Source organism: Phyllobates terribilis, unplaced genomic scaffold, assembly GCF_046119375.1.
Source record: "Phyllobates terribilis strain yellow unplaced genomic scaffold, ASM4611937v1 Scaffold_1__5_contigs__length_1240528914, whole genome shotgun sequence".
NCBI classification, from domain to species: domain Eukaryota; kingdom Metazoa; phylum Chordata; class Amphibia; order Anura; family Dendrobatidae; genus Phyllobates; species Phyllobates terribilis.
In genome coordinates this window covers 702,469,941-702,482,050 of record NW_027362761.1, presented here as the reverse complement: position 1 = coordinate 702,482,050, position 12,110 = coordinate 702,469,941, and the positions used below count along the sequence as shown (strand labels likewise).

Sequence of the window (12,110 nt, the reverse complement as noted above, 5' to 3'; positions counted from 1 at the left end):
TCGGAACCCCACGATGATGTCGCTGAGTATCCAATCCAAGGTAAGAGGGGCTTTCTTTCCTCTGCCTGCTCCCGAAATGATGCTATCGACTTTGATCACAGCATTTTGGGGTTTAATGTGCCGGGAGCGACACGGGACTGCTCCTGGCACTGACTGCCGGGCGTCAGCGAGGATACGCACCTGGTCATTAAGGCTCAGGGGACAGGAACATATTACGCTTTATGTGAGGAAGGGGTTATACAACTAAGATGCAATTAAAGTGTAGACTTTAAAATGTAATTAATGGGGCATCAACAAAAATATCCTGTGAAACACTTAGGAATTGCAACCATTTTTCTACAAAACCTCATATCAGGGCTCAATAGTTATTAGTCAAATTAGCTTTACCATTAAATAAATGTTAATTTTTAATACTTTGTAGAGAATCCTTTCCGGGCAATGGCTACCTGAAGTCTGGAAGCCATGGATATCATCAAACGCTGGGTCTCTTCCTTTTGTGATGCTTTGCCAGACCTTTACTGCATCTGACTTCAGTTGTTGGTTTGTGGGTCTTTCTGCCTTAAGTTTTCTCAGGTTTCTCATTACTCGCATGTGAAATTTATGCTCAATGGGGTTGAGATCTGGTGATTCACTCCACCACTGCAGAATTTTTCACTTCTTTGCCTTAAACTCCTGGGTTGCTTTTGTAATACAGTACAGACCAAAAGTTTGGACACACCTTCTCATTTAAAGATTTTTCTGTATTTTCATGACTTTGAAAATTCTACATGCACACTGAAGGCATCAAAATTATGAATTAACACATGTGGAATTATATACTTAACAAAAAAGTGTGAAACAACTGAAAATATATCTTATATTCTAGGTTCTTCAAAGTAGCCACCTTTTGTTTTGATGACTGCTTTGCACACTCTTGGCATTCTCTTCATGAGCTTCAAGAGGTAGTCACCGGAAATGGTTTTCACTTCACAGGTGTGCCCTGTCAGGTTTAATAAGTGGGATTTCTTGCTTTATAAATGGGGTTGGGACTATCAGTTGTGTTGTGCAGAAGTCAGGTGGATACACAGCTGATAGTCCTACTGAATAGACTGTTAGAATTTGTATTATGGCAAGAAAAAAGCTGCTAAGTAAAGAAAAACAAGTGGCCATCATTACTTTAAGAAATGAAGGTCAGTCAGTCCGAAAAATTGGGCAAACTTTGAATGTATCCCCAAGTGCAGTTGCAAAAACCATCAAGCGCTACAAAGAAACTGGCTCACATGAAGACCGCCCCAGGAAAGGAAGACGAAGAGTCACCTCTGCTTCTGAGGATAAGTTTATCCAAGTCACCAGCCTCAGAAATCGCAGGTTAACAACAGCTCAGATTAGAGACCAGGTCAATGCTACACAGAGTTCTAGCAGCAGACACAGCTCTACAACAACTGTTAAGAGGAGACTTTGTGCAGCAGGCCTTCATGGTAAAATAGCTGCTAGGAAACCACTGCTAAGTACAGGCAACAAGCAGAACAGACTTGTTTGGGCTAAAGAACAGAAGGAATGGACATTAGACCAGTGGAAATCTGTGCTTTGGTCTGATGAGTCCAAATTTGAGATCTTTGGTTCCAACCATCGTGTCTTTGTGCGACGCAGAAAAGGTGAGCGGATGGACTCTACATGCCTGGTTCCAACCGAGAAGCATAGAGGAGGAGGTGTGATGGTGTGGGGGTGATTTGCTGGTGACACTGTTGCGGATTTATTCAAAATTGAAGGCATACTGAACCAGCATGGCTACCACCGCATCTTGCAGCGGCATGCTATTCCATTCGGTTTGCATTTAGTTGGACTATCATTTATTTTTCAACAGGACAATGACCCCAAACTCACCTCCAGGCTGTGTAAGGGCTATTTGACCAAGAAGGAGAGTGATGGCGTGCTACCCCAGATGACCTGGCCTCCACAGTCACCAGACCTGAACCCAATCGAGATGGTTTTGGATGAGCTGGACCGCAAAAGGACCAACAAGTGCTAAGCATCTCTGGGAACTCCTTCAAGATTGTTGGAAGACCATTTCCGGTGACTACCTCTTGAAGCTCATCAAGAGAATGCCAAGAGTGTGCAAAGCTTTCATCAAAGCAAAAGGTGGCTACTTTGAAGAACCTAGAATATAAGACATATTTTCAGTTGTTTCACACTTTTTTGTTAAGTATATAATTCCACATGTGTTAATTCATAGTTTTGATGCCTTCAGTGTGAATGTAAAATTTTCAATGTCATGAAAATACAGAAAAATCTTTAAATGAGAAGGTGTGTCCAAACTTTTGGTCTGTACTGTATGTATTGGGTCATTGTATGTTATAGATGTAACGATAAAATCTATAAAGCCATTACTAAAGATGAGAAGTGTCACCCTCATATTGAAAATGGAGGCATGACTTAATTTTAACTTGGGAAAGGGACAAAAACCAAAACTTCATCTGACCCCGGTTGCTTTAAGACCTCCTGTTGTGAACAGGTAATTGAAATAAGTTATCTGCTGGAGAACAAACTGACAGAAGGTCTGAGAAGAGACAAATTTATAACCTCTGAAGAAAACTTGTTTGGTCTTCAAAGGAATTATAGCAGACTTTTGGAGCCAGATTCCAGATAACATTGTTTTTTGTGACAGACATAGTTCCTACAGGTTATGGGAGACATATTTTCAGCGCCACAACGATGTTGTGAGAGCAACACATTTACTTAAATCACCGGGCGGTCACCACATCAGCCTTAATTAAATATCGGTCATGTTTCCCATCTATGGAAAGCTAAAATCATGTTCGGAAATATGGCATTAGGTAGGTGGACAGATATCCTGAAAATTTGAAATCTCAATTTTTTTGGACCCTAGCCACATCCCATTGATCAGCCCCAATCTGAGGTCACACAGGGGAGGTATGTGGGCATGAATTATCTGAAATACACATTTTGAATTCTAATCAATGTCAGTTTTGGAATACACAGTTCTCTGTGCTTCCCAAGTAGAGCTTCCGTCCAAGAAGAATTGCGCTATTTTCATGACAGGTTTAGTACATTTTATGTAATTGTATGTACTGTATTGTTTTGTCCTCTCTTGAAACATCTTTCATATATTTTTATAGTCACTGCCTACTTTTCAGATTAAATAGACAATTTAATAGCCTCGTTCCTCTTGCACTATAAAATGCACCATTGAAGCCATACGCTACCAGTAACAGGTGTCCAATCAGCCTGAATAAAGAATTGGTGGTGGAAGATTGTTTTTCATCACCAGTACATTTTTTTTGCAGAATGTACAGAACTGTTGATTTGGCAACTTTTTCTGCGATGTAAGAGATTTTTTTTCAGTCTAATTATGCTCTGTTTCTCTTCCTTTAGCCGCATGTTGTGGGTTTACAGCAACATATTCCAAAAGCAAATGGCACACCTAGAATCAGCTCCAGACCTTTTACCTGCTTAACAGATGATGGATTAACAAAATAATTGCCCATGCAGCCCATTAAAGAGATTTTTAGATAATTGTCTAATTACCTTGGTCCCCCATTAACCCCTTCACGACCATTGATGTACATGTACGTCAAAAGTTGTGTTACTGCTTTTGATGCAGGCTCGCACGCCAAGCCCGCATCTTTCCTGGCAGATGGCTGATTTAGTCAGCCATCATGTGCCTTTAACAGCTGCGGGTGGAGTGGCATTTAACGGTAGGGAGCTGACAGTGGTATTTATCAAGCAGGGAGCATGTCTTTCCAGGCGCCACGTTATAGACGCGCCGTTGGGTTGTCATGACTGACTAAGATCTGTTTAAGAACTCTGTGCTTGTCATGAAAATTCTTTTGAGAAATCCAGTATTTAGTGCTGATGCACTGCTACGTAAAGCACAAGCAATACAAGGGGGACTAATACAATAAAAAAAAAATAATAATTTGAAAATAAAAACACAAGTTCGCCCCTTTCTGCCCCATTAAAAATAAAGCAATTAATAAAAAACACATTTGGTATCATTTTGTTCAAAAAAATCTGGTCAACCCCTTCAAGACAGAGAGAGATATGCATGGCCCCCCTCATCCCTGTATGTATAGCCACCCCCCTCATCCCTGTATGTATGGCCCCCCTCATCCCTCTTCCAGGGATGTATGGCACCCTTCATCCCTGTATGTATGGCCCCCCTCATTGTGGTATGCTTGGCACCCCCTGATCCCCGTCGCACTGCACTGAAAAAAAATAAACAATTATACTCACCTCCTCTCTCCTCCAGCGCTGTGTCCCGCTCTGTGCCGGACTAGTCACTGCTCCCCACGCCGGGACTGCGTGCGTGGGGAGCAGTGACCATTCATTCTCCCTAATAGCATTCACACTGTAGCCGCAGCGCGGCTCCTGCTGCGCTCAGCTGTCAGTGTGCCCACTATTTAAGTCCATGAATATTTACCACTCCCATGTGCCTTAATTTTTTGGACTGGAACTAAGATTTTGCTCAGTTACTGGTGTGTTTAGGATCGTTGTATTCTTGAAACACCCATATCAAAGGCGTATACTCTTCTGCATAAGGCAACATGACCTCTTCAAGTATTTAATTATATACAAACTGGTCCTTGATCCATGGTATGCCGTAAATAGGTCAGGCACGATAGTAAGAGAAACATGCCCATATCCTGATGCTTTTTCCACCATGCTTCACCGTCTTCAGAGTCTACTGTGGCTTGAATGCAGAGTTTGGGGGTCATCTGACGAATAGTGATGAGTATTTGCGGCGTGCTCGGCATCTATGTTTCAGCCGCCACGGCTGCATGTGTCACGGCTGTTAAACAGCTGTGACACATGCAGGGATTGCGTAACAGCTGTGACACATGCAGCTGCGGCGGCTCAAACATAGATGCCGAACACGCTGTAAATACTTGGCAAGCACCCGCGCGTACTCGTTTAAATGGTTAAACGAGCATAATCGCTCATCACTACTGCCGAACTGTCTGCGGCCCTTGGACCCAAAAAGTACAATTTTACTTTCTTCAGTCCACAAAATGTTTCTCCATTTCTTTTTAGGCCAGGCAAATTGTATCCGCTTCAGTACATGTTTTTTAAACAGTGGAACTTTGTGTGAAGCTAATCTCTTAACAAGGACGTCTTCTAACTGTCACAGTACTCACAGGTAACTTGAGACTGTTTTTGATCATCCTGGAGCATTGGCTGAGCCTTTGCCATTCTGGCTATTCTTCCATCCATTTGAATGGTAGTCTTCTGTTTTCTTCCACGTCTCTCTGGTTTTGCTTTCCATTTTAAAGCATTGGAGATCATTTTAGCTGAAAAGTCCATCATTGTCTGTAATTCTTTATAAGCTCTAACCTCTCCAATCAACTTTTTAATCAAAGTACACTGTTCTTCTGAACAATGTCTCAAACGACCCATATTTCTCAGGCTTCCAAGGAAAAATGCTTGTACAACATGTGCTGGCTTCACCCTCAAATAAGGGCCACATAATTCACACCTGTTTCTTCACAGAATGATTGACCTCACTAATTGAACTCCACACTGCTATTTTTAACACACCCTCTTTCAATTAAATACACAGACTCAAAACCATGCAGATCATGAATGTGGAGTGTTGGTTTTCTTAGAATCTACTGCACCAACTGCTAAATTATTTGACATGTGGTAATATAATTTATACCAAAAACAGTGATTAAACTGATTAGTCATTCAACTATTATTCTGAACACTTCTGTACATTCAGCGGGCGAGATATACATACATAGGGTGAAAGATATATAAACATTTGTTTTATCATGCCCAAAAAAATGACTTTTTTGGTGCTGCACCAGTAATTATTTAACGTGCTCATTGCAAGTAAGAGTGATGCCAAATCAGTCTGAACAGAACATGCACCATTTACTGCTAAACAGGAAATTGCAAATACACTACCTGAATCTCTGAGCCTGGTGGTGAACAGGACCACCAAACCTCCGTGCAGGTGAATGGCAAAGCTGAGAAAGAAGTGCCATATTTTTATTTTGGTTTGGATTGGCAGCAAACTTCACTGTGATCGGTTCCGATGAGCCTGGAGGTTTATGACCATTAAAGCTAGCAATTGCCTCTTCTGCTTCTGATCGTTTGTCAAACCGTATAAAAGCAACTCCACGGGATAAACCTAGAAGAAAAAATAAAAAGTTTAAAATCCCTAGATGCAATTTTTAACCGTAGAGGCCAGTGCCAAGTTCTGATCAATTCCATTAACCACTTGAATGCCACTGTCAAGTTCTTACAATGGCATTTAAAGGGAATCTGTCAGCATGTTTTTGCTATGTAATCTGAAATCAGCATGAGGTAGGGGTTTAAACACAGATTTCAGAAATGCCTCTCTTATCGAGCTCTGAGGTTTTGTTTGCTCGCAATTACTGTTTTAGCACAAGGAGCTCATCATTGCAGTGATAGCTGGTCTCCTGAGCAGTGGTCCCACACACTCCCTTTCCTGTGATAAGCACCTCACTGTCTATTGACCATGTGCACAGTGAGCCTGGTGAGGGCAGGGCAGCTTTCTCAGCTCTGCTTTGTGCTATATCTAAAAACTCAGATTACTGGGTGCAGCTGTTCTCACACAAAGTGATATAAAGTTGGATTCAGCTTCTCGTGGTCTTTATCAGGCTCTTCTCAGATGGAGGTGGCACAAACCTGCTGACAGATTATCTTTAAAGAAGTTGTCCACTACTTTGACATTGATGCCCTATCCGACGGATAGGGCATCAATGTATGATCGGCCAGGGTCCCGCACGCAACACCCCCGCCGACCAGCTGTTATCGGCACATCCGCCTCCTATTCAACTGAATGGGAGGCGATGTGCAGTAACAAGCGACGGCCACTGCAACTTGACGGCCAAGCACCGCAGGTAAGTAATCCGGCCGCCGGCACCGATAACAGCTGATCAGCGAGGGTGCCGCGTGCGGGACCTCGGCCGATCATACAATGATGCCCTATCCTGCGGATAGGGCATCAATGTCAAAGTTATGGACAATCCCTTTAAATTATACAGTTGCCTGTTTGCACACTGGCTCCAATCATCCTCTTCCCCATACCACTGTGTTACGTAGGCTGTGCTTTAAAATCGTCCCCTTCGCCGGTATTAATGTGTTATCATGTGTTATCTGGTACATGGGCTGAGCTTTAAACTCCTTTGTGATTTACTGCAATATAATGAACAGTTAAGTTACAGAGATGGCACAGGAGTTGCGCCTGTGCCATCAGTAGCAAGAGTCCACTGTTATGCACAGCCAAGCTCCTGCACATGTGCCAAGATTGGACAGTGCCGATATCACTGTATCCCCCCCTCATATGCTGTCGTCATACCTCAGAATGTAAGGAATCTAACAAAAGAGATCACTCCCTTTGTCAGTTCACAGGCAGCGCAATCATGGGTTTCCAATGGTTGCTACGGCAACAGGGAGGCCTGACAATGTCTTCCCTGTGCCATATCTCTCAGCCAATCTGATCCCAATGTGGAGTGGCTTCATTAGCTAACTGTTGACAAAAGACTTACACTGGTGATAACGTACTGTAGTAAATATATTAAAATAAAACGTGTAATATTTTTTTAGCACTAGATCTCTTCATCTACCCATCATAAAATACCAGTTTTAATAAAAAGTAGTTACATTTTAAACAAAAACTCCAAACTTGGGGGGGGGTGGCGATGCAGAGGAGTTGAGAGGTCGCAGGAGATCTGAGCTCCCGTTATCCGGCTCATAATCCTGCACTTACTGGACCCTGGTTTGCCTTTCTGTGCCTTGCAGCACAGCTCCGGAGAAGCAGAGGCGGCTGGGCTTCTGAGGAGCCGCAACGGAGGGGGCTCCAGTCCGGCGTGCCCCGTGGACCCCGGTAGAGTAAGCTCTCTGAGGAAGGGCGGCCATCTTGAGGACTCTGCTAGCGGCGCAGCATACAGGCGCCGCTGAAGGTATCCACTGGCAGGTGGTCTCCCCTTGAAAGGCCAGAGGTGCTGTGGGCTACTAGGGAGGTGTAGCGGTGACTGTACCAGACAACCCGGTCCCGCGGCCTGCCTGTGGGCTACAGAAACAAGAGGAGGAGGAAAACGTAGCGGCCATCTTGGGGCCCTGTAAAGGAAAGTGGAAATCCAGGAACACTAGACACAGCCTCAGCTTTGTCCCTACATCCATATACGGGATATAGAGTGACTGTAGTATCATGCATACAAACTAGGAGTCATTATTTCCTTTTATTACTAATGGAACTGGCATTTGTTTATTAATGAAACTGGCATATACTTGATAAGAGAAGATATTATTGGTGTACTGTTGCAGTAAGGACACCAGGTGGCAGCATTGCCCAGTTAACAGACCTCTACATAATACACAACTAGAGTAAATCCTTTACAATATACCCTGCTTAGACCATTGTCAAAATGTGCCGAGGGGCGGATGGACGACTCCGGCATAGCTGATTAAAGACTTTGCTAGAGGAGATGCTCAGGAAACCTCTCGATTGAGGAAGGGGCCAACATCCTCGACAGCTAAAATAATATATCAACTTAAAGGTCACATCTGATGAGAAGGAGGGGGGGTGGGTGGGAACATGAGGAGAAAGCTCAAACAAGTTGCTGACCAACTTTTAGAAGCCATCTCCACTTGCAAGAGCACTCTGACCAGGAAGGTAGAGGAGGTTCATTTAGATATGGGCCTACTTCGCCAAGACATGCAAACTATGAGAAAACGCGTCTGAGGCTGAATCAAGGGTGTCAGAACTGGAAAATAAACTACCACCTATAGCTGCCAAGTTGACCAAAGTTGCTGGATCCATAAATGCTAGGCGCCAAAAAGCTGATGACCTGGAAAATCGAATGTGGAGAAACATACAGATTATAGGGTCTACCAGAACAAACAGAGGGACAGCAACCTGAAATCTTTTTGGAAAATTGGCTCAAGTCTACCTTAGGAGACAGATACTCCCCGGTCTTTGCTGTGGAGAGAGCCCATAGAGTTCCAGCAAAACCTCCCCCTCTTGGAGCCCCTCCCAGGCATCTTCTTGCTAGACTGTTGAATTGTAAGGACAGAGATACTACTTTGAGGTTGGCTAGACAAAAAGGTCTTATTAAATACAGCAACTCTACAATCTCTATTTTTTTTCTTTATAGTTTTTTGTGGAACTACAGAAACAGAGAGCCCAGTTCATGGATGTAAAGAAGAAATTTAAAGACAAAGGGATTGTCTATGCAATGGCTTACCCTGCTCATTCCCAAATTGTTTTTGGAAACTCTACTATTTTCTTTGCTATCCCGGAGGAGGCATCGGAATGGCTCCAACTGCACCCAGAGCCTGGAAAAGGATGACTGACTCCTTCTGTGCCGCCGTTGCTGTACAGAATATTGGGTTTTAAATGGTTTGCATACTTTTTACATGTGCGGGAGTTCAGATTCTGCATCGTCAAAGACGACATCATACCTCACACTGTGATCGGTGATCGTATCCCCCAAAAGGAAGCTCCATAAGGAATGCTTAAGCGCATTTCTTTTTTTGGTTCTGTTTACGGTTGTTTATAAGTTAAATGCTGGCAGGGTGTCCAACTCTTTTTATTATGTTTCCATGCAATATAACTTATTGGGACCCATTGGGGCGGTGGATCTGCCTGGTGGGCCTTATCACATAGAATGGGCAGAGATGGGTGGTTATGTCAAACACGAGACAATAATAGTTGTGGGTTGTAATTGTGTGACGATCATTTTCTCTTACCCCTTAAATTTATCTCTTTTTTTTAGGTAAATGGTGTCACAATTGAAATGTATGACATGGAACATGAGAGGCCTCAGATCCTTTAAGAAAAGGGTTAAAGTATTTTCGCAAATCAAAAGTTATCAGCCACATATCTTGGCTTTGTTCGAAACGCATCTTACCAGAGATTCAGTTAGATGGTTAAACAGACCTTGGGTGCAGTGGTCGCTGCACTCTTACCATAAGAGCTATTCAAGAGGAGTTTCACTTTTAATTCATAAGGCCATTAGATGGGAAGTTAAGGAGGCCCGCAGAGATTTAGAGGGAAGTTTTGTTTTTGCAAACGCCACGATTAACTCCAGAGAATATGTATTATGTATATATAATCCACCCCCTGCTAATTTAACAATTATCCAAAAGGCAGTGAGATTTGCACTTAACTACCCTGATGCTCAGGTCTTGTGTATGGGAGACTTTAATCTGATTATAGACGAGGACTTAAGGCCCCGTCACACATAACGAGATCGTTATTGCGTCATGGTTTTGGGATCGCTGGAGAGTCGTTTCGTGATCGCTGGGGAGCTGTCAAACATGCAGAACTTCCCAACGATTTCGGCCGCCCCAGCGATCTAACTAATGATCTCGGCGGTCGTTGGGACGCTTTCACACAGCAGCTATTTCAACAATCCACACCTTGATAGGGACTGTACTGTGACTCAGTTGAATGAACGGATATCAACAGCCCGGAGAATTCTGCTAGGATCTGCAATCCAGCACGAGGTCAGAAACAAAGGATGGAATCGCTATTCTGTTGCCTTCTTTATGCACGGCGGAAAATGAGAACTCTGTAGCGACCACCAATCAGGGACGAGGAAAAGTCCAATTTATGCACGCCTATGTGTCTCAGTTCTGAATCGCTAACGAGGTCGTTGATAAGGTGTCAAATACAGCGATGCACACTGCCCAGCGGGAGCGCAACGACCCAGGAATGGTCCAGGAAGCTTTGTAACGATCAGCGATCTCACAGCAGGGGCCTGATCGTTGCTACCTGTCAGACATAACGAGATCGCTATTGCATCACAAAAACCGTGACGTATCAACGATCTCATTATGCGTGACGGGGCCTTTAGATAGAATGAGACTGGGTGACAATCACCAAACGGCAATAGCATCTTCTTCTAATTTGTTTTCAACATATATGGAGGACAACGGTTGGATAGATTTGTGGAGACTACACCACACTGGAGTTAAAGAATATACATGTCACTCCTAAACAAAATCCACATTACCAAGATTAGACTATATATTTGGTTCTAGTAATGTGGCAGCTTGGGTGGATAATATAGAGCATGGGGTTAGGGGTATGTCAGCTCACAGTCTGGTGATCCGAACACTCAAATTAGACCAAATACTGGACAGACCCACATGGAAGCTCATCCCTTTTTGGTTAAAACTAATAGGTCCCAACGACATTATTCCGGTTCAAATAGAATGTTTTGTGGAGGTACATCCAATACCAAGGAACATAAAAGTCTTTTGGGATACGCTGAAGGCATACCTTAGAGGATGCCTCTCCTCCACTATTTCACATATTAAAAGAACAACGTCACAGGGCGATGCAGAGTTTGCACAAAAAATAAAGGAAGCTGAACAAACTTATGTTTTAGACCCATCTAATGAGAACAGAGTAAATTGGCTGCACACATAGATTTTACACACAACACGCTGATACTAAATCTAAATGCAAATTATTCTTCAGTAGACAATCATATTTTGAATTGGGAAATCCATCAAGTAAGCTGTTCGCTTTCATGGTTCGTAGACAAAGTTTCCAATACTATTTTTAGGATTCAAACATTAGGGGGTCAGTTAGTTACATCGGCAGAAGACATTCTGGGTTGTTTCCATAATTTTTATAAATCATTATATGAATCCTAAAACACACAATGAATCGCAATGTCCCTCCTATTAATCAGATCTTGAATTTCCTAAACAATCCTTTCAAGATGCAGATATCACCCTGGAGGAAATTAATGCAGCCCTGGGAGATATGGTTCTGGATAAGGCTCCAGGTCCAGATGGCCTACCACTAGAATTTTATCATAGGTATCAAAAGGTCCTGGTGCCTCACCTGCTGGAGGTTTTCTCCGGAAGCGTTGAAGAGTGGTTCCTTACCGGAATCCTTTTATGATGCTAACATTATTGTCTTAAAAAAGGAGGGAAAGGATCCTCTGGAGTGTGCATCATATCACCCTATTTCACTATTAAATGTGGATTACAAAATACTCAAAACTCTAGCTATAAGACTTAAGGTGATCCTATCTATTGTCCACCTAGACCAAACTAGCTTTATGTCAGGGAAAAATACTTCTATCAATATCAGGAGAGCACAATCAATAGTTCATTACAGC

At 43.0% G+C, this 12,110-nt stretch overlaps 1 protein-coding gene across 1 annotated transcript in view; it reads right to left on the bottom strand.

Moving 5' to 3' along the window:
• ELAVL1 (ELAV like RNA binding protein 1) overlaps positions 1-12,110 on the bottom strand; it is a 176,703-nt gene that overhangs the window by 56,746 nt on the left and 107,847 nt on the right. The window contains exon 5 of the mRNA XM_073685731.1: positions 5,908-6,133. Within this exon, the coding sequence (XP_073541832.1) occupies positions 5,908-6,133 (226 nt within the window). The remainder of the gene's footprint in view (positions 1-5,907; positions 6,134-12,110) is intronic.